This window comes from Opisthocomus hoazin, chromosome 3 (genome assembly GCF_030867145.1).
Source record: "Opisthocomus hoazin isolate bOpiHoa1 chromosome 3, bOpiHoa1.hap1, whole genome shotgun sequence".
In the NCBI taxonomy this organism is placed as follows: domain Eukaryota; kingdom Metazoa; phylum Chordata; class Aves; order Opisthocomiformes; family Opisthocomidae; genus Opisthocomus; species Opisthocomus hoazin.
In genome coordinates this window covers 24,387,805-24,410,948 of record NC_134416.1, presented here as the reverse complement: position 1 = coordinate 24,410,948, position 23,144 = coordinate 24,387,805, and the positions used below count along the sequence as shown (strand labels likewise).

At 45.7% G+C, this 23,144-nt stretch overlaps 1 protein-coding gene across 44 annotated transcripts in view; it reads left to right on the top strand.

The window, feature by feature from the left end:
- Positions 1 to 6,086: 6,086 nt before the first annotated feature.
- RIMS2 (regulating synaptic membrane exocytosis 2) overlaps positions 6,087 to 23,144 on the top strand; it is a 534,102-nt gene continuing 517,044 nt past the window's right edge. For 14 of the 44 annotated variants that reach the window (XM_075415729.1, XM_075415709.1, XM_075415704.1 and 11 more), the window contains exon 1: positions 19,733 to 20,395. In XM_075415729.1, coding sequence (XP_075271844.1) covers positions 20,226 to 20,395 — 170 coding nt within the window. In that variant the 5' untranslated portion in view covers positions 19,733 to 20,225. Of the gene's footprint in view, positions 6,295 to 19,730; positions 20,396 to 23,144 lie in introns of those variants that run through there. The other 30 variants (XM_075415716.1, XM_075415749.1, XM_075415721.1 and 27 more) reach the window with 6 other exon arrangements.

Below are 23,144 nucleotides of genomic sequence, written 5' to 3'. Positions count from 1 at the left end.
TGGGTCATCTAGTCCAACCCTCCTGCCGAAGCAGGGTCACCTACAGCAGGCTGCACAGGACCTTGTCCAGGCGGGTCTTGAATATCTCCAGAGGAGACTCCACAACCTCCCTGGGCAGCCTGTGCCAGTGCTCCGTCATCCTCAGAGGGAAGAAGTTCTTCCTCATGTTCAGACGGAAATCTGATCCTAGTTACTGGACCAAGAATGTGTACATTGGAGTAGAATTCGTCTTAACTGTAGATGTCTACAATACAGGCATGGCAAACAGCTTTGTGTACCTGAGCTTGCTCTCTGTTCGGTGGAGATAAATAGTTTCTTTTAGGGGACATTTCTCCCATGCTTCAGACATTGATGTTATGGTTTAAAACTTCATTTGATTTTATAATTAACAGTGTGATACCAAAGGCGGTTATTTAACTTGTGAATATCTGCGTAGGTTTGGACAGAACCGCACACAGAGGTGATGAGGTTTAACAGGAGCAAAACTGGTGACAAGTGAACACCTTCTTGGAAGTTCTTGTCTGCTATGCGGCATCGCAAATGTCTAAAAATGTTTGAAGGGAGATAAATGAGGTTCTGTAACTGAGCACAAAGAAATTTCTGTGGATAATAGTTTGTGGGAAACTTGAAGAGCTCAATGTTATACTGGAGAAAGATGGAAGGGCATTTGAAGAAGAGGGACCTTAATTAGAAAGAAAAGACTGTGATGTGCTCACCTAGGACTTCTGGGGCTTTAGAAGGCTTGTGAAGAATTCTAGGACAAAATCAAAGATCATAGTTCAAATGCCACCAACTAAGAACTGCTGAAAGTTTCATTCCTTACTGTATTAAATGAAAAATATACACACTTCCTCTAAGCTGAAACAAAGATTTTTCAGAGGTGGTGAGTAATTGTTGCTATACTGACTTTAAGCAGAGCTGCTGTTTTTCAGTGCCTTGAGAGTTTGATCTGGGATCTCTGTGGACCTTAGTATATAAAGTGGAAGGTCTTGTTTTTTGAAGTTTTTCTTATATTAATAAATGCTAGTGTATTTAGTGATTTCATTTTGTCCAGCTCTGGAGCAGTTTCAGCAGATGCAGGCGATGTTTTCTCAGTGGGTAGATGGATATGATCAGGAGTTTATAGCATGTTGCATAATGTTTTCTACTTTTAGGGCTTGTGTGGGCAAAACCAAAGATCTTTCAGCAGACAAAGGAGCATTGCTGATTATTAAGAAGATAAATGGACGGAGATGGTGTTTTGATTGTCATTGTATAAATCTGATTAAAACCTACAATATGATAGAAAACCACAGATTTAATATAGATTTAGTAGACATGCTGCACTCGTGTATTACAAGACTGACATCCAAGCCTCTAACTTATGTTCAGGCAGAGTGGAATTATTTGAAGATGTGACTTTTTTCTAAGAGCCCTATTGTAGAATAAGGCCATTTTTTTTTCTAGCAATCTGAAAAATACCATTCATTTACAAAACAGCGTACAAAAGCTGTCATGGCATAAGGTGGGATGAATGGCAGGAGATAGGAAGGGACAGGGGATCTGGTACATCTGCTAAGAAAGGCCGTTGCATCAAACACCTGCATGAGAAGTCCACTAGTTGATGGTAGAGCCAAACCTCACCAGCAGCTGCAGAGTCTCCGTCCGAGCGCTCCTGCTTCTGCTCTCCGGGGCCAACACCCCTGGGCGCTGCTGGGCAGCGGCATTTGGTCATTGCTCGTTCCCCTTTCACTCTGTGCCGAAGAACAGCTGTTTGCTGTTTTTCTGTGCTTGGAGATCTAGGGTAGAGATTGAATAGTACCTGAGGATGAAATCACTTCTTTGTACTTGTAAAATTGATTTGATTGGAGGATTACAGATTTTCCAGCGTAACGGTTTTCTTTCCCTTCTGTTTTTTGTTCTCTTCACATCCCTGCTTCCCTAAATAGCGCCTCAGAAATTCTTGCTTTCTCTATGCTTATTATTGACTTGGCTGTATCGCTTAGCTTTTGCCAACCAGGAAGCAGTAATACTTCTTTCTTGAGGTTATTTCTACCATATAATGTTATCTGGTAGAACATTACCCGGAATCCCCCCAAGAATGAGGATTGTTAAGCTCTGGAAGACCTATGGTTGCTTTGATCATTTGCAGATGCCTACGATCTTACACTATGGTGTGCGTAGTGTCTGGGATGTATTTGGGGAAAGGAAACCTTATCTCAAAAATGCGTGGAGGAGTAGAAGAGAGGAGAACCAAAGGGGAAGGATTATTACCAGAACATAACAAGGTTTTGCAGACTGGCCAAAGGGGAGGGGTTTGGCACGGCAGGAGTCAGGGGGAGCTGCAAGGCACAGATGGAAAAGGAAGGAGCATGTCAGCAGTTTTCTCACTCAGTTTGAGTAAAGATGATAGGGAAAAATCCATCTCTCTTATGCCAGAAGAATGTCAGGTGAAATATCTAAAATGCCTGGGGTTTTTTTTCCCCCACAAATGGGATAATCCAGCATTTGAGTTTGAAGGCAAAAGATTTATTGGCTCAGCTGGGTATCTAAAGGTATCATATTTATAGACCAGCTATTTCAGGAATGGAGCCTGTGTTCTTTTGCATCACTTAAGGCAAAATATAACCTTGGCAAACAAAACTGCTGGCAATATTTGCAGTTGCGTCATTCTCAAGTGAGTATTTAACATCAGAAAACATTAGGACATTCATGATAAGCCACTGTTTTTACATAATCCTGTCAGTTACGGCTGTCCAGTGGCAGCAGTACAATATCTTGAACGGAAAATGTTCATTATCACAAGTTAAAACAGCATGGAGTAGGTAACTGGATTATGATATTGATGTCAAACTGTGCAATAAACTTAATACAGTAATTGGGTGTCTAAATGTGATTTGAAACTAAGGTTTAGTCAGGTTTTCTTTTTCCCAGAAATAAAAAGAATAAAACCAGGAATCTGGCTCAGTGACAATTATTTAAATTGTGGACAATATGTAGTAATTTGCTTCAAAAGACAAATATCTTTATGGGTTTTGTGGCTTATTCTGTGGACACTCTTTTATGTGAACTGCCCTGGACGGAGATTTTTTACTGAGCACTGCACACTGATGAAATGTCATAGTGAATTTTGGACCGAGTCAAAATTCAATTTAGTAGTCCTGCTAAGGGATGCATTTATGGTGGTGGACATGGAAAAAAAATGTGGCAGAACAGATCAGAACTGAATGCTCAACAAAAAAATTTACTAAAAGAAGTTTTGTTAAAATGTTTAGTAACCAAAAACTTTATTCGCGAGATGGGAGGAGCTGAAATAGTGTGCAGTGGGATGCTGAGCTAACCAGTAAAGTCTTTCAGCGGGAGATACCTGAAGGAAGAAACCGCAGATCCGTCAGGTCCTCATTTTATTTGTCTGTCTTAATTCAACCCACTTTTCATATCATCAGAAGCGTGAGAGTCCCTTAAGCTGTCTAGTGATCACACTGCCTTTAAGCTGTGCTATCACAAGCCAATGCCTTCACATTTTTCCAAATTTCCTAGCAAAACGGCTGCTTCAGTTCACGCTGTGCTGAAAATGCCCCTCTGTAAAGGCACAATGCAACGGCGTGCCCAGTGCAGCACAGGGCCTGCCTTATTCCGTCCAACTACGTCTCTCTGAGTAACCACGGGGAATACCACAGCTGAAAGCAGTTTTCCATCCGCTCTGTCCTGACCCGCAGGTATATGTTTAATGCATAGCTACAAAAGACTCCTTGCTTGTCATGGAGGGCGTTAGATTTCCCTGCTGGAGCCCAGCCACGGAAAAGCAAGGCTTTCCACTCGAGTCATTTACTCACAGACGCAATCGTGCAGAAGTTGCTGTTTTAATGAGAGAGCTAATAAACTCAAGACATCCCTCTTACAGAGCAATGCAATCATCTGAGGTCACGCTGATTTTCACCACCTTTGTGCTTTAACTTTCTGACTTCAGGACATTTTATTCAGTTCTGGCAGTTCTTTAGTGGCATGTTTTTTATCAGTGTCTCCAGGAGGCAGATACCATCAGCAATGTCCAGACCTACACGTGCGTGAGCTGACCACGGAATTTCACTGTCTGGAAGATCTGTTACCTCCAAATTACGATAAATTCGGTATTAACTCCAACCAAACTGGTTAGAGATCGTGGCCCATCTGGTGTCTTAATGAAAACCACAACGTTTTCTGGGTATTGTTCTGGGTTACTGAAAAATTTCAGAGGCGCTCTTGAAAGCTTTCTGAAAGTCAACACGATCTAGGTGTGTTTGGTATGTGCCATGCGTTGCTGGTGTGCATTGGTTGTTCAGTGGCAGCGCACAGCCTGAAAATACGGTCAGCCTAAGATCAGGCTGCCAGAAGTAATCTGTTGTTCTTCAAGTACCTGAAGATGCAGCGATGTTGCAAATCCAATTCAGCATAAGTACATAGAAGAATTTTCTGGAGGGGGCTGTGGTGCTGTGTCAGTTCTGCAGTCACTAGAAGTGTCTTTCAGGTAGTTTTTTGAAGGTTTTTCTTGTATATTCTTCTACAGTAGACTCATTGTCTTGTGCTTTGTTCAAGATTTAGAGCATCGTTTTCTGTTCCTTTTTGCTGCTGCTTTTGAGCAGATCCGATCTGTCTCACGCTACAGAACTGCCTTCCAGTTCTTCATCTCTAAGCTACTTTCAGCTTAATGCAAGATGATTTTCTCCCAATTATTGTCTTATTTGAATTATCCAGATTGATTTTTTTTTTTCAGGTGACAGGGCAGTTTTAGTATGCAGTGAAAGGCTCCTCCCCTCTTTATTTTTTTGGATGGTAATAATATTTCTTCATTTGTTTTTTATTAATTAATTCTAACTATGGTTAAAATCACTGGCAAGCTCTTTGTGGTTGGTAGACAGTCATCAGGAGCCCCCTTTTTTGCTGCCTGCCAATATGATTATCTTTCCTTTATAACCTTTTATTCCCATTTTCCATTTTTAATGGCATTTTGGTGTGAACATTCAGGAGATTCTCCTTTGCCGGTCCCTCTCTGATGATGCCACTCCGTAGCATTGCAGTGACCCACCCCTCCTTTTTCCAGCCATTGAAAAATACCAGAAAAATTTTAGTTCTGCTAGCAAGTTTTACCACAAATCTTCAAAATTTGTTTATAAAAAAGCTGAAAATCATGCCTGCCGGCAGAAAACCTGTTTTTTAAGAACTGACATTTAAATTCCATACATTTGAGTGGTGATTTTCTTATTTGCTGCCTCTGCAAGTGTTTGCTTTAAATTTATTTTCACGATGGCAGCACATATGTCCTATTCACTGTCAGCACATGGAACTTACATGCCCAAACATTCAGAGGAACAAACACAAATTTCTGCAGGTTAAAACCTGGTATACCTGTGTTTTTGTTACAAGCACTCTGGTGTGATTTTGTGGCCAGAAGAGCATGTTCTTGCCATCAATGGATGATTTAGTTATCAAAGTTGGATATGCTCTTCATCGGTGCTACTGTAAGAATAAATTCCAGGTACCCAAGTCATGTTCAGTCCATAATTAATTGTCCCTGCTCCCCCATTCATACCCAGCCATGTCAGCGAGGCTGTGCTGCTGCTAACAAGGTTCTGTAGGGTGTTTTAGAAAGTGGGTTTATATCATGGTAGTGCTTGCAGGGGTTTTCGTTCTCACCTACTCCCTTGCACTGTGTACCTGCTCGTTTGCTGTTAATTGGTTCCTTGTCTGTCTCGCAGGGCGCTTTACATGGTGTCACTCACAATCAGTGCAACTCTCTCTTTCCCTCCAGCTGGGGAACCTGAGTAGTTCATGATTTTATTATTGTTCTTCAATTTGATACAATCTGTTCCTGACCATCTGTACCCACTCACACTGAGAATATCAATACTGTAATTTTCCATCTCCCTCATAACTTGAGCTGATTTTTCCAGCTTGCAGCATTGTATGTACATGCCAGAATCTTGTACATAACATGGAGTGACTCTGGAGCAGCAGCTGCTTCAAGGTTCAAGCTTCTTGCTGAGGCAGGATTGGACTGACGCTTGTTGCACAGATTCATTCGGGACTATCCACTAATCCACGGAACTGAGATGGAAATTGTCATGGAGACAAAGTGAAGACTTAGCCAGTAATATTTTTGAAGAGGGAGGTGGTCAGCCTTGCATCCAGCTCCCACGCTTGAAGAATCAAGAGAGGAATTTTTATCTGGCCTCTGTCTTTGATGTACCTAGCCTTGGTAGACCTGTCGAGAGCTTACATAATCCTGCTGACATAACTCTTTGGATCAGAGTCTCCTAAGCAACCCAACCCAGCAAGGTACTGGTTTCAGAAATGGGGGAAAATGTGGGTTTGCCTCCGTGTGGGGTGTGTGTGTACGTGCGTATGTGTGTATTCCGCATAATTCTGGCAATTTATATTCTACTATACTCAGAATTAAGCAGATTAATTTAGCTTTTCCTCTATTTGTTCATATCTGGTGCTTAGAGAATTTTGAAAATCCTATTCTCAGCCATCAGCTAATTTCATTTACACAGAAGATCGTACAACTGTTATATGTTGTCTGGTGGACTATTTTATTATCGTTTTTTTGAAATGCTTTTTTCTTCAGATAATGTCTTGAAGTAAAATGCTTCTAAATGGCATGTGATTAGAAATCTGATAAATTAGGTCCTTTCAGTATTTAACTAATCCTTCAGGTCCTACAGACTCCTACATTTTTGTGCATGTGAGAAGATGAGGGAAAATAAAGATGCATGATGGACTATAACAAGAGGTTTCACTGATGTGATAAACCACAGGGGTGAAGTTCAGATAGTTTATGGTCCAGTTAACAGAGCCTTTCGATAGAATTATATCTCTATAAATCAAAATTTGTCTGTTGCTTATTTTCTATATGTGGTTCTGACTCATGAATCTGTGCCCTGTAGAAATTTCTGTTCCGTCTTGAGTCATACAAATGTTGCCTCCTATCACCCCAGATCTTGATTTCTCCAGTGATTAGCCCTATTGCACCCTACTCGTTGTGTGTTTTTTACTTCATTTGGGGAGAAAAAAATACTATTGATTTTTCTTCTTTTTCGAAAATAATGTAGAATTCATGGTACCAAAATTGCAGAAGTAGAAGAGGTGATCAGTGTATACATGATGTAGAACCAAACAGGAAAAAAGTTAATGTAAACACAAACAGAATACTTTATGCTACTTCCTTCGTGCTACCTTCATCCTGCTTCTGAGGATGGAGATCTGAATGCAGCAAAATATCCATTGATAAGCACATATGGGCATCATCAGATAAAGAGACAATATATTCCTCCTTGAGGAATGGTGTAGACAGGTAATTAACATGTTTACTGTTTCCTCTTTGAGCTATCCTGTGAAAGTGTAAAGCAAAGCTGAGACAGCTTTCCATCTGCTTCTCATCCTATGTACTGATACGGAGAAATATATGACATGAAGCAGTGGAGTTAAATAGTTGCTGTATATGAAATCGTGGACAGTAGCAGTGTAGACTTCAGGGCAATAGCAGATGAACGTATGAAAGCCTGAGATGCTACACTGGGTGGACAAAGTCACAGGAGGCAACTTTCTGACTAGAAATGAGACACAGTTCCTTGTGAGAGAAGCGAGCAGCCGTGTGTCCAACATTTCCTCGCTGCTTTCAGGATGTGAGTCAGCAGCGTCATCACTAGCTGGCCTGCAGTCATCTGCTACTATGGGTTAGATGCAGCTCATCCATTTATAAAGCTTAGGCTGCATCTGCTGAAGGATAGAAAGAATTGAACTTTCTTCTGTAACAGAAAGTTTGAGGTGTTGAGTGATGGAAGTGCTTTCCGTAATAGCCAATGCATCCCCCTGAGAAAGAAATTTAGCAAAGGAGGAAGGAGACCTGCATGGTTAAACAAGGAGCTTCTAGCGGAGATCAGGCAGAAGAGAAAGGTGCATGGCATGTGGAAAGAGGGACAGGCCACTTGGGAAGAGTACAGAAACGTAGTGAGAGCATGCAGGGATGCGACGAGGAAGGCCAAGGCTCACCTGGAATTGAAGCTGGCAAGGGATGTCAAAAACAACAAGAAGGGCTTCTTCAACTACATCAGCAGCAAAAGGAAGGCTAGGGACAATGTGGGGCCGCTGCTGAATGAGGCGGGTGTCCTGGTGACGGAGGATGCGGAGAAGGCAGAGCTAATGAATGCCTTCTTTGCTTCAGTCTTCAGTGCTAAGACTGGCCCTCAGGAATCCCAGGCCCCGGAGGTAAGAGAGGAAGCCTACAGAGAGGACGACTTTCCCTTGGTCGAGGAGGACTGTGTGAGGGATCGCTTAAGCGATCTGGATGTCCACAAATCCATGGGCCCCGATGGAATGCACCCACGAGTGCTGAGGGAGCTGGCGGATGTCATTGCTGAGCCACTCTCCATCATCTTTGAGAGGTCCTGGAAGACAGGAGAGGTGCCCGAGGACTGGAGAAAGGCCAATGTCACTCCAATCTTCAAAAAGGGCAAGAAGGAGGACCCAGGGAACTACAGGCCGGTCAGCCTCACCTCCATCCCGGGAAAGGTGATGGAGCAGCTTATCCTGGAGGCCATCATGAAGCAAGTGGAAGAAAAGAAGGTTATCAGGAGTAGTCAGCATGGATTCACCAAGGGGAAATCATGCCTGACCAATCTGATAGCTTTCTACGATGACATGACTGGCTGGGTAGACGAAGGGAGAGCTGTGGATGTTATCTACCTTGACTTCAGCAAGGCTTTCGACACAGTCTCCCATGATATCCTCCTGGGGAAGCTGAGGAAGTGTGGGCTGGATGAGTGGTCAGTGAAGTGGATAGAGAACTGGCTGAATGGCAGAACTCAGAGGGTTGTCATCAGCGGCGCTGAGTCTAGTTGGAGGCTGGTGACAAGTGGTGTCCCTCAGGGGTCAGTACTGGGCCCAGTCTTGTTTAACTTCTTCATCAACGACCTGGATGAAGAGTTAGAATGTACCCTCAGCAAGTTTGCTGACGACACCAAACTGGGAGGTGTGGTAGATACACCGGAAGGCTGTGCTGCCATTCAGCGTGACCTGGATAGGCTGGAGAGCTGGGCAGAGAGGAACCTGATGAGGTTCAACAAGGGCAAGTGCAGGGTCCTGCACCTGGGGAGGAACAACCTCATGCACCAGTACAGGCTTGGGGTGGACCTGCTGGAGAGCAGCTCTGCGGAGAGGGACCTGGGTGTCCTGGTGGACGACAGGTTAACTATGAGCCAGCAGTGTGCCCTGGCTGCCAAGAAGGCCAATGGGATCCTGGGGTGCATCAAGAAGAGTGTGGCCAGCAGGACAAGGGAGGTTCTCCTTCCCCTCTACACTGCCCTGGTGAGGCCTCATCTGGAGTACTGTGTCCAGTTCTGGGCTCCCCAGTTCAAGAAGGATGAAGAGCTACTGGAGAGAGTCCAGCGGAGGGCTACAAGGATGGTGAGGGGACTGGAGCATCTCCCCTACGAGGAGAGGTTGAGGGAACTGGGCTTGTTCAGCCTGAAGAAGAGAAGGCTGCGAGGGGACCTTATAAATGCCTACAAATATCTGAAGGGTGGGTGTCAGGAGGATGGGGCCAAGCTCTTTTCAGTGGTGCCCAGTGACAGGACAAGGGGCAATGGGCACAAACTGAGGCACAGGAAGTTCCGTCTGAACATGAGGAGGAACTTCTTCCCTCTGAGGGTGACGGAGCACTGGAACAGGCTGCCCAGGGAGGTTGTGGAGTCTCCTTCTCTGGAGATATTCAAGACCCGCCTGGACAAGGTCCTGTGCAGCCTGCTGTAGGTGACCCTGCTTCGGCGGGGGGGTTGGACTAGATGACCCACAGAGGTCCCTTCCAACCCCTACTATTCTGTGATTCTGTGATTCTGTGATTCTGTGATCGGCAAAATCTGACTGCCTAATGAGTTTGTCCATGTTCTGCTGCAGACAATGGCCTAAATGGCATTTTTCTTCTATTGAAGTGGGTTGTCTTTGAAATCAGATCAAATGTCTCATCTGTTGGTCAATAAAGGGCAACAAAGTTGGTGGCAGGGCCGGAAGGCATGTCCGAAGAGGAGCAGCTAAGGACTGGGGGGCTGGTCTAGTTTGGAGCAAAGGTGAACTCTTTGCTCTCTACAGCTTCCTGAGGAGGGGACGTGGAGAGGGAGGTGCTGATCACTTCTCCTGGGTATCCAGTGACAGGACACATGGGAATAGTTCAAAGCTGCGCCAGGGGAGGTTCAGACTAGATGTTAGGAAGCATTTCTTTACCGAGAGGGTGGTCAAGCACTGGAACAGGCTTCCTAGAGAGGTGCTCAGTGCCCTAAGCCTGTCAGTGTTGAAGAGGCATTTGGATAATGCCCTTAACAACATGCTTTAACTTGGTCAACCCTGAAGGGGTCGGGCAGTTGGACTAGATGGTCGTGGTAGGTCTCTTCCAAGTGAAATATAATATAATATTCTATTCTATTCTGCATCAACAAGGATATCACCAGTAGAGATAGGGTCATTATCCCACTCAGCACTTGTCAGGCCACACCTGGAATACTGTGTTCAGTTTTGGTCTCTGCTATACAAAAAAGATGTGGACAGGCTGGAGAGGGTCCAGAGAAGGGCTACAGAAATGATCAAAGGACTGGGAAGCCTGCTATGTGAGGAAAGGCTGAGAGAACTGGGTTTGTTCACCCTTGAGAAAAGTAGGCTTAGAGGAGACCTTATCACCATGTTTCAGTATTTAAAGGGTGGCTGGAAAGAAGATGGCCACTCCCTTTTTACAAGGAGTCACATGGAAAAAGACGAGGGGTCATGGGTACATTCCAATTGTATGCAAGTGGACAATTTTTCACAATGACAACAATCAACCATTGGAATAATCTCCCCAAGGAAGTGGTGGATTCCCCAACATTGGAAACTTTTAAGGTTCAGCTGGACGGGGTGCTGGGCCATCTTGCCTAGATGGTGCTTTTGCCAAAAAAGGTTGGACCAGATGATCCTTGAGGTCCCTTCCAGCCTGTTATTCTATGATTCTATAATTCTATTTTACTCTTTTCTACCGAAAACATCATTGGTAAAGCTTGCAACCTGGTAGTTAAGGAAAGCAAGGAGGGAAAACCCCTGGGTCACTGCTGTAAGTCAGTATTTCCTTGGAGAATGCAGGTTGCCAGTTTCATTAAAACTAGATGACCAGAAAAGTATCACATTTTTGATGGTGATTTGTAAAATGTTGACTTGTCCTACAGTCCTCTTGGGGCACTGTGATTTTTACAGAAGTAGCAATGCTTTATTTCCATATGTAACTCATTTTTTTGTACCTTTTATGACTGAGTTTTGGGTATGGGTGTGTTACGGGCTACTCTTTATGGTTTTTGAGCTGCTCACAGCCATTAATGCCTTTGAAAATTATGGTGAGTGATGGGTGAATACCTTTGAAATACATAGTATCACCAACAAAATGCCATCAATTGTTATTAATGGTTTCTTGCTTACTGTCCTTTAAAATAGCTGGCACAGGGGGAGAGTATGTGTGCAGAAAGATGCACTCATCACAACAGCTCATATTCAAGACAGAAACATAGGAAAGAATGCACCCAGATAACTAGAGTAATTTATTTGGATATTTACTGTTAACACACTGATGGAAAAGAAAAAATATTATTAATCGAGCCACTGTTAGGGAGAGCAGCACAACAGTAATGAGACGAGCATTGTAAGGACAGGACTGCATTACTGAAGCAGCTATAAACATCCGACCCTCAGTGTGGCTGGATACCTTCTTGCTTTTGCACATGCAACAGGTTTATTGCCCCCCTAAATTTACGTGTGGAACAAACTCAGTCTATTTCAATAGTCGATGCTAGAAAGCTTCGGTGCCTGCTTTCTGGGGGAGAGCACGTAAATTTGCTGTGGAAATCTTCCCTGTGCAAAAGTAGAGATGAGGCCGGGAAGTCTTTCAGTGCAGGTGTATCCTGTTTGGGCTTTTTAGTACATCAAGTTTGTAGCAGTAACCTTTATTGTAGCACGTTGCTTAATGAAATACAGGCTGCGCAGCAGTTTTAGCTCAGTGTTGTGTACTTTCTAGGTCTTATGGTAGTTACTGGTTCTGCTCTTTTCCTTTCCAACTGATAAACCCCCTGCTTTTCAAAGTGTCATCCACTAATTTTACAGTGGAGGGTAGTCCTTTTGTCAGAGACAAGCAGGCTTTAACAGCTGATGGTCTAAAGTACTGTCACACTAAGAGGTCTCTTGCACACTGAGAGTGAAATAACTCCCTTTACATTCAAAGAATGAAATTCACTACATTTCCTTTTATATATGTGTCTTTGAAATGCAAGCTGAAATGTCAGAAATTAGTTCGTGTTTTATTACCTCTTTGCTTCCATTCCTTCCTTTGCAAGACAATTCTTCGTAAAGAATATTATTTTTTTGTTGTTGTCCGCTGTGGAAACAGATAATGTTTCCAAGCTGCTGCTTCTCCCCCCTGACTGTCATCAGGAAAAGCTGGAAATTAAAGTACAAGTGTAAAGTTATGATCCGTTAATATTTTAACTGTCTTTACTGTCTGTCAGCAATCCTAACATATACTTTTCATGTCCATATGTAAGATATTGTATACTAGGGAAGGTAATAGTTGTACTCAAATGTCATATATTTTCTTAGGCTAATATTGCTAGTAAAAATAGCCAGGCTTTTGTGCACATGAATCTCTTTTCAGAATGCTTTAGTTTCCTACTTTTTAGGAAATCATTATGAATTTAATTATATTAATGTATCTAGTGAATGAATCTTGGTTTAATCCTGCTTGTGCTTTGAAGTATGGCAGAATCCTGGTCTGGAGAGCAGAACACAAAGCAGGCGTCATCGTGTTACCATGCATTTGCTGACTCTCATTTGGCCTAATGCTATTTTTCCCTTAGCCTAGTAAAATGCCAGAGTTGATTAATGTTTATTAATACTGTTCTTCATAAACTTTTCATGTTGCACAGTTTGATTTTATCCACGGTATGTCAACTACTATCATGGGGATCTTTTTCAGGAAAACAGTACTAGAAAGTGTCAAACAAGTGCTAATGATCTCAGTGCACAAGAAAAAAATTGTTTTCCAATTAGACATTAGCTTTTGTCATTCTAATGCCTTCTGTCTCTGGAGTATGAACTGAACTTCATCAAAATATTGGCTTCTTTCTTCATCTACTGGAGCTAAAATTGTAATGAAAGACTGTTTACTTGAATTAAAAAAATATTGCCTGTACCATTATGCTTTTAGAAGCAGTTTAGCAGTGCTACCACTTCTGCCGTTACCTATTGTTTGAATTAATTGAACTTCCTGATTAATATTCTGCTCATTTGACAGATGTGAAACCTAGACAGGTAGATTTCTAGATAGAAAATACCATATGCTAAGCTTTAATTATCATGCCTGTCAGGTATATTTTCATTCTCAAAGCTGCTATATTCCAGGTCTGCGAGAATTAACCTTAGTTGAAAGCCCAGACAGCTAAAGCCCAGCTTCCTGTGGATTGTGAGGAAAACGAGCAGTCAAACCAGTGTTTTCTTTTTCTCACCAACAGAGAGGCCACAACTTAAACTGGGTGCGGTGAAAGAAGGACCTCAGTCATGGGCTGGTTTTGCACAGATGGATGTTGCCATCAGCCCCTGGAGAACTTTCCACTTGTGTGATACTTTGGGAAAAGTTTAAGCAGTTCTCCTCCAGCAACACCCCTCTGCTTCCAAAACCCTCTCTCCTTATTTTACTTCAAAGATCAATTTAACCCCACCTTGCGATAATGTTCGCGAAGAAATAGTAATCTTCCGTTTATCTAGTGTTGCTGACTTTATCTGAATGGTGTCTTTTCATTTCAACCCGCGCATTTATCGGAGTTACCCACCTGTTGCATTTCGTCTGTGGCTCTCTGAGCTTTCTGTGGCAACAGGCTGTTGTCTGTGCTATTTTTTCTATCAATATATAGGGCACCAGACTCTTCATACAAGACTAGGCTTTCTAGGCATTACTATAGTAATAATAATTCATCAGGATCTTATTACTACTTTTAATAATGAATAATTAATTGAAAGACAGAATCACATACTAGACTCCTTTAAAATAAAAGGCAAACACTGATTTCTATCTTGTAGAAAATCAGGAGATTTGGGACTTTCAAGCTGTCACTACAATAGGCATGAATATATTCCTGGGATCTGGTACAGGATGCTCTGTACCAACTCTGAAGGACAATCTTTTGACTAAATGGAAAAAAAAAATAATCACATGGAACTTAACAACACTGGTGTTTGTTCTGAAGCAGTTTGAGTTTCAGAAATGTAGGAGCGGTCAGAGAAGAGGGATTAGAATGCAGCAAACCGGGAAGGCAATGCTGCATCCATCCATACCTCACAGGAACAAGTGACAGTGTTCTAAGCACCTACTGTGGCAATGTGAGCCCATGTTTTGTGTGTTGAATAACGTCTCTATGCTCATTATTTCTGATTTTGAAACCGGCATAGTATGTGACAACTCGGAACAGTTGAAAGGAAACCAAAGTGCCCAAGTTGGCGACAATTTTTAGTATGAACAAAGGTATTAAATACCAATGAATGGCCTGTGAGTGACCAATAAGAATAGACTCTTGTATGGTTTTGCTAGGATTCTTGAAAATTAGCTGGAAAACTGCTGCACTGTTGAAAACAAAATCCTTGATTTATTACTGGCTTGGCCTGTTAGAGTACAGGACTTCACCTACTGCCCAGTTACTTAGAAACATTGATGGTACAGGTCGAATTGAACTGAAATGTAGAACCAAAGAACTGTCATTATGCAGGAATTTTTAGTTTTTTTTCAAAATTCCTCCTTTGAGTTTCAATTGACTGACTGAACAACAATCAAAACTGAATTGTCAAATTCAGACAGAAAATAATGAGTAAGTTGAAGATTCTGTAAAGACTGTTACCTACACCTTTAATTCAGCATATTATATGTTACACTTAGTTCAGTCAGGATATTTCAAACTGAGCATGTAAGTGGAATTACAGGAATGAGGCACGATAAAGTTATTAGAATTGATCATATTTATGATCTTATAAATTGTATGTCTGTGTATAATTGCTCTGGACAAAACATCCTGAGCTCTAGGAATCATATTTCTCAAGTATCCTATTCAGAAAACAATCTAACCGATCTGAGCCTTTCTTCAGTTTTCAGCCAGCTGTGCTTAGCAAACACCTATGTGCCAGAGCCTCTCCCACATCGCATTTCAAAACGCAACCGGGATACCGGCTCCTCGGTCCACTGAGAGGGGGCAAAACAATCTCTTGTCACCCAAGCTGATTTAGGAATAAGGCTGGAACTCCTCCATACCCCCAGCAACCACCGTGAGGCCCACGGCGAGCCCCCATTACTCTAATCCAAAAGGCTTTTCCTGAGCAGCTGAGCAGGGAAAGGGTTTGGATTTGGCTAGGAGTAAGTTGCGTTCTTCAGCGCAGCTTAAGGATTTGCCCCTTCTTCTGAGTCTGTGAAGATACACATGCATGAAGAGGAGGAAAAAGTGGGGGCACTAGCTACAATACCAACGTTTTTCCATCTACTGTAGATGGATCGGTTACACTGCTGAAATTGGGAAGGGCTATTTCATCAAGTATGTCTGACACAAGGGTATGGAATGTGCTGTGTAAACTGTGAATAACCCTCTTTTATGAGAATTGAGAGTAACAAATAAAGAAAACTAACTTTTACCCAGAAATATCTATCATTCTTCAAATCAGTTTTGGAGAAGTATCCAAGTAAAAGAAATTTGCTTGGAGCAGAAAAAAAATTGCATCTAGAGGAAGCAAAATCCTCCTGAAAGAAACTGAATGAAAATGTAGGTGATGTTTTACAATAATATTGCTTCCTCAGTTTAGACAGGGGAAGGCTGGGAAGGATCCAAGACTGCACCAGTAAACCAGTCCATGATGGCTTGGTAGCACTTAGTATAGGACCTGGGAATCACAAATTGTGGTGGTGTAAAGCTCCGTCCTTCCTCAACAGAAATTTGAGGGTTCCCTTGCAATGTGCCTCCAGGAAGAGCCCTGCAGGACGTGTTTCTTGCTGGTTTTACATCCGATTTGTCCATCAAGAGTCTCAGTACGGGAGGTTTTCAACCAATGTTTTTAATTTTCTCCATTAACTGATCCATAATAGAATACTTTAAACTTCCTTTTATGTCAGCTATGTACATATGTTTTCCAAGTGGATGTTTCAACTTGCGACAAAAATAACGGAAAGAATTAGTTACACTGGATTTCTCTCTTATGTAAAACATTATAAACCACATGTTAGTGTTACCTTTTCAGGAAAGAATTACACTTAGCGTGCTTGGACAATGAATCTACCAACTACTCCTGTAGTTGCTATGAGAAAGGAAATGGGAGTAAGTATAATGAGACCCTTAGTGAAAGACTTTTTGTGGTGATATATAAAACCAGGTTAAAATACCACTATTTCCTTGGGAACTCCTCTGTCCAACAGAACTGGAAAGGAAGAGAAAAAAAATGGGTATCAGAAAACCTGTATTAATAACCCTGCTGGTGTCAGTACATTTAGGTGACTTAGAGAAGCCATCAAAAGAAAGTATCACGTACCTTTGATATATGACTGGAGTGAATTTTCAGTTGCAGCTTATACAGTGGAAGAACAATTCTGACAGAAGAATGTAAAACAGGAATGTTTTCCATCTAAACATGAGGAAGAACTTCTTCCCTCTGAGGGTGACGAAGCACTGGAACAGGCTGCCCAGGGAGGTTGTGGAGTCTCCTCCTCTGGAGATATTCAAGACCCTCCTGGACAAGGTCCTGTGCAGCCTGCTGTAGGTGACCCTGCTTCGGCAGGGGGGTTGGACTAGATGACCCACAGAGGTCCCTTCCAACCCCGAACATTCTGTGATTCTGTGTGATTCTGTAATGGGAATCGTTTTTTTCACAGTAAGGTAGTGAGTTTGGAATGAGAGCTGACATGGGCAGGAAGGGCGCATAACCTGGAGACATGTGAATGTGAAGGCAAGAATTTATAGATGTTTCACTACTGAGGGAATTACAAGTGAATGCTCCTTAAAATTAAATTTCATAAATGGTCATATTGCATTATAATAATTCATCTTGTTGGTTGATTGTAGATTATTGTTGGCACTGTTACTCTGGAGCAGGTAGAGTAGTCTGTGCTTTTTCATCAGTACGTCACCTGGGTAATGTAAATAAAAGTAACAGCACGAGACAATTCTGTGCAGGCTGACAGGAACGTGAACAAATAATGTTTCAATTTAATTGCAGGAAAACGTGAGGAATGATGGGTGGAACTGATGAGGGGAAAAGAAGTATAGAAAGGTCAAGCTGAGCCATTGCTTCGGTGAGTCACAGGATGTCTTCTGCTCTGAATCTGCTCCCTCTTTTCAAGGCAAATAGCTAGATAATATGTGGGATTACAGTTCCTGTCCCAGGGTTGGTTTGTTTATAGTTACCCACTTCATGGTACAGGATTTAGTGGGAACAGGGCAAATACCAAGGAGAAAAGACAGCTCTTGAAATTCTCCAGTCATGCTGAGCGCAGGTATTTGTAACTTGTGGATGAAAAATCGCAGGCACATTGGAATGGTTACAGAAGCAGGCATTGCAGATCCAGAAAGTTCAGAGGTAAACATCCATCGGAAAGAAATTCGGATGAATGAAGCAGTGTGCAAAGAACTGTAGTGATGCCTTGCAACTGGAGCTGTGGTCAGGATACTGTTAGTGCTTACGGTTGAGTTATAGCATGAAATATTACTGAAACAACTGTGTAACCTGGCAGGGTGGAGAGATTGCTTTCAAAAGGGCTGGTTCTTTTTAATTACTCTTAAAAGCAATAGAGTGATTTCTGTCTTTCCTCACTTGCCCAGGATGAAATGTAGTTTCCTAAAGGGAAGTCCAGTTAATTCTTCCATTCAGTATTTATAGATTGACAAGGACTGCACTATCTTTGGTAATCTGATGACACACAGTTCTACATTTCCTCCTCTTTTTGACTTAGATGCCAGATTTATCTTGTGCCTGGAAGAAACAAGGAACTGGGTGAGAGCCAGCTGGCTGGAATCCAGTCCGAAATGTGAAGGTGATGTTGACTGGAAGAGCAGAGTACTTTGAGGACTTGATGAAAATAATGTAGTTTATTTTACAAAGGTAGCTACTCAAATACAGTATGCTTAGTTTCTATATGATGGTTTATGTGTAATAACAAAGTGTCTGTTATACATAATTTTACAGGGAGAAATGGAACAGGCTCCTTTCAGCTAAGGGTGCCAATGACATTTCTTAGACAAAATTAAAATTCAATGAATATATGTGCATGACAACAGGTATGGATTACTATTAAGGCTTGCTTTACCACAGCCAACCTATCGTGTCCCTCTGGTGATCTGTTCCTCCAGAACTTGTTTTCCCAAAGGAATGATGTTTTCAGCCCAGCATGGCAAGCAGAACTCTTTAGCTAGTGAAGGTACATCCTAGATTTTATTGTCTGCGGAAAAACAGCTGATGAGGACTGGGATACTTCCAGGGAAATGATGGGGTTTTTTAGGCCTTTGTACCTGGCCGTAAGTTGGTGTCATAGTCCATCAGAAATAGCGCCAGCTCCAGAAATTTGTGGTCTGTGGCGGAGAATTCAAACCGTCCAAACCAAACCTTACAAAACGACTTTATTATTGCTGCATTCACTCACACTGTGTCCAGCGCTGGTGTGAAATAGGAGTTACTGCTCATAACGTGAGAGGACAGCAGGCAGAACTCTACTCTGTGTAAACAGATTGAAAACCCACAGATCTGGAGTGAATTTTTTCTTCGGCATTCATGGACAGGTTGTTCGCTATTTATTGGGGCTGGATGGCATTTTGGGCGTTGTCCAGGAATTACTTCTCGCCGTCGGAATGACTGCTCAGGAGGGAGCAGAAGCGTTCCCAGAGGTTTACTCCACCACCGCCTGGTTTCCAGGGCGCGGGGAGGAGGGCTTGCTTCTCCACCCCCCCCCTCGCCGGAGTCCCGCTTCTGCTCCCCTGGGTCGGAGGAGCCTGTCCGGGCAGGCGCTGGGGCAGACGCGCTGGCGGCGGGACCCTCCGGTGAGCGCGGAGCAGCGGCTCTGCGGGGCCGGACCCGCACGGCCGAACCGCCTTGCTGTGCGGTTCTCAGCCTGAACTGCAGACCGCCGGGGTGACTGGGCTGTGGCCGCCATCCCGGGCCGCTCCGCCCTCGCCTTTTCCCCTGCCTCCTCCTCCTCCTCCCGGTGCCCCTCCGCCAGCCCTCGCCCCCTCCCTGGACAGCCCCGGCGGCCGCGCAGCATCTCCCCGCCTTCCTCCCCCACCCCCGGCCGCCGGGCTCGGTCCTCCCGGCGCGTTGGCTCCTCCTTGTCCCTCCTCGCGTGATTTTTATCGCGTCCATTTTTTATTTTTTATCATTTTTTTTTAAATAAATAAATAAGGCAGCCCGCCTCCCGGCCCGCGCAGGGCGGCAGCCTCGGCTGTGGGAGGCGGCGGGGCGATGCGGGGCGATGCGGGGCCCCCTCCTGTGACTCCGTCCCTCCGCCACGCCATGGGTTAGGCGGGCTCCGTCCCGCAGCCGGGAGGGCCCCGGTCGAGCGAGGCGGCGGCGGGAAGCGGCGGGGCCCGGCCGGGGGGCGGTGGCAGCAGCGGGGGGGGGATTGGGGGGGCGGGGGGCGGCGCCCCGCGGCCCCTCCATGGCCGGCGGCGAGCGATTATGAGCCGGGACCGAAGCTGGCCCGCCGGGGCTTCCCCCGCTGCGCGCCCCGGGGCTCCGCTCTCGCACGCCCCCCGCCTCGCCCCCCCGGCTGCTTCTGCCCCCCGCCGCCGGCTCCGTCCCCGGGCCCCCCGCCGGGCGCCGGGCTGGGGATAATCTCGCTCGCCCTCAAACCTCAGCGCTCCCGCGGCTAATCCTGCCCTTTCCCCTTCTGCCTCCCCACCCCGCCTCCGGCCCTTCCTCTCCCGGCGCTGCCCTCTCCCCTCCCCACTCCCCCCTGCTCGCCCCCCTGGGCCCCGCCGTCGCCGTCCTCCCCGCTGCCCCCGGCGGCCGGGCGGGCGGGTGCGCGGTCGGGGCTGCCGGCCACCCCGCCCCTCGCCGGCGGGGCCGTCGTTGGGCCGCCGGTTGATTACGGGGTATTGATTCGTATGTGCTGCTCCCGGCGCCGGCGGCGGCCGCTCCCCCTGGAGCCAGGGCAGCGCTTCCCGTAGCGGCGGCGAGCTCTCCCACCAAACATGTCGGCTCCCGCCGGGCCCCGGGGCGGCCCCGTTCCTCCTCAGCCTCCGCCGGCCCCGCAGCCCGAGATGCCCGACCTCAGCCACCTCACGGAGGAAGAGCGGAAGATCATCCTGGCCGTCATGGACCGCCAGAAGAAGGAAGAGGAGAAGGAGCAATCCGTGCTCAAGTAAGGGCGGGCGCATCCCTTCCTCGTCCTCCCGGCCCACCGCCGCGGAGGTCTCGTCCTCGGCCTCGGGGGCGGCACGGCCGGGGCGGGAGAGGGGAGCCGGGAGGCCGGGGGCGGGCAGGGTGCCTCTGGCCGCCGGCCGTGCCCCGCCGGCTGCTCGGCGCCGAGCGAGTGTGGGGCGCGGCGGCGGCGGGGCTGTGGGAGGGGGAACCTGCCGCCGCGGGAGCAGGCGGGGACGGGGACGGGGAGCCGGCGGGCCGGGCTCGCCGCCTGCCCTCAGCCGGGCTCCACGGGGCGGGCGGCGGCTCGGCGGCTCCGGCTCCGCGCGCCCCGGCGCCGGCGGGGGCAAGGCGCCCAACATGGCCGCACAGGTGCCGTTCTCACCCGGCGTGTGCCATCAGGAGGAAGGGGGGGTGGGTCGAGGCGGCGGTTGGCGCCGCCGGAGGGGGCGGATCGGCGGCACCGGGCCCCGTAGCGCGGGCACGGCGGGCTCCGTGCTGGCGGCGGTGGCCCTGCCCGGTGCCGGCGCGGCCGCCCGGGGGGCGGAAGGGGACCGCCGGGGCCTAGGCTCCGGCCGTTTCCCTGGGTGGGTTTGCCACAGCCGCCATCTTCCCCCGACAACGTGTCTGCCGCCCGTCCCTGCCCCGCTGCTCTTTCCAAGCGGGAGCCCCGGCGCCGGGGGAAGCGGGGCGTCCTGCCGACCGCCCGGCGCGGGCATGGGGGCGGCGGCCGGGCTCAGCCCCGGAGCTGTCCGTGGTGGCGATCGGCCCAGCCCCGGGAGCTGTCCGTGGTGGCGGCGGGCTCAGCCCCGGAGCTGTGCCCGGCGACGGGGCTCATCCCCTGAAGCTGTGCCCGGCGGCGGGGCTCATCCCCGGGAGCTGTGCCCGGCGGCGGGGCTCCAGCCCCGGAGCTGCCCGCGGCGTTGCCGCTCCTGCAGCCCAGCGCGGCGGCCCTGACCCAGCGGCACCGGGTCTCGTCCTGCCGCTGCTGCCCGGGCGTGGGGGGACGGGGTCAAGAGTGGGCTTCCCCTTGCTCTGTGCCCCAGATGAGAGGGGAGAACCGGTCTCATTGGAGGTGCGGGGATCCCGCTCGGCGAGCGGCGTGGGTTGTGTCCTTCCCCAGCCCGGCTCGGAGGCACTGAGTAAACTCAAGAAAACTGTTCTCCCTCCATGGCGGAGTAATGACACGGACTTCTAATGGCTTAAAAATAAGCAAAGCTGCTAGTATTTTGGGCATGACTTTTATGAGTGCTGTGAGGCTGAAGCGCAAAACATTTTTTTATGCCAAAATTAGTATCATATCTTGGACACGTTAACTGCAGCTGGCCCTTCACACTCAGTACCTGGAAGCCGTCTTCTGGGCTTGAGTTGCTGACTTTGGAAGTCTGTTTCGAAGATTCATTGCATTATTGTTAGTGTCATAATGAAAGCTTCAGATATCATTTGTGTGACAGCTACTGAACTGTGAGGTGGTCGCCTAAAAATATTTTAATATCTGTGTAAAAAGATATTTTATTGGGCAAACATTTCAAAGAATGACAGGGTAACATAAGCACTGGAAATAAAGTGCCATATCTCATTTTATCACTAAATATCTCTCAGTCTCACACTATATGGTTTGCTTGCTATTGTGATAGTTTAATTTTAAAGCAATTTAAACTCCCTCACATTGCTAAATCCTGTGGCATATCAAAATAGATGCAATTTTTTTTGTCTAAAATCTCTGCACTCTTAAAAATTATTAACAAAGAAGGAAATGGAAAATTATTCAAGTTACAATATAAATATGTAATAATAGCATTACAGTTTTTAAGAAGGCTCCTGTCAACTTTTGTTGTGGGTGATAACATTTATGTTCCAATATAAAGTATGATTTCAGTATGATACTAGGATCAGCTTGAACCGTTAAGCTTACAAATGAAGAGTAAAGTGTTCGCAAGTAAAGACAAGGTAAAACCAAATTAAGGAATGAAGCAGAACTGTTTTAATTTGTAATTGTCAGAATCCTGGAAACAGGCAGTGGACAAAAGAAAGGTCTTCATCAAATCTAAAGATAAACTGTAGACTTCATGTGGAGTTTAGTTTCTCATTATGTCTCACTGAAGCTTCCGCTTGAGTTCTGTATAAGCCGTGAGGGAAATGATATGGTGTAAAGTTTAGACACAAAGAATAGCCTAAAACTGCTCTCTTAGGAAAATGCTGTTGCCAATGGAATTTGGATAGATGGCTCATGATATTTTACAGGATACTGAGAAGTGATCTGGTGTCAGGTGAACAACTCACTGGTTTCATTTTTCTTAAATTGAGGTAGCTCCTTGAACCATCAAGTAGATGTTTATTCTGAAAATATATACAGATTTATTAAGCACAGCCCTCCGCCAAAGTCATACCAGAACTTGTTGTGCATTTTTAAGTAGATATTACTGAGTTTAATTCTCTTGACAGGTGTTTTCCTTCTGTCAACGGAAGAGAAAGAAAAAGAAAGAAAAACCCCATATTTATATGAATGAACTACTGTTATTGCATAGAGATAAATACAGAGTTCAATCCTGCAGCCTTTGTTCAAGTGTAATTCTCCTCGAAGGCAAGCTTCTTTTGAAGTGGAAGGTATTTTTGTCTGACTAAGCAATAAAATTGTGTCATTTCATTCCATGGAGAAATATGGAAGGATAAAAAAAGATGCTGAAAACAAGAGTTGACATTTAGCGATATTATCACAAGAACCCTTCAAATGTTGTAGAAGGGGGCAA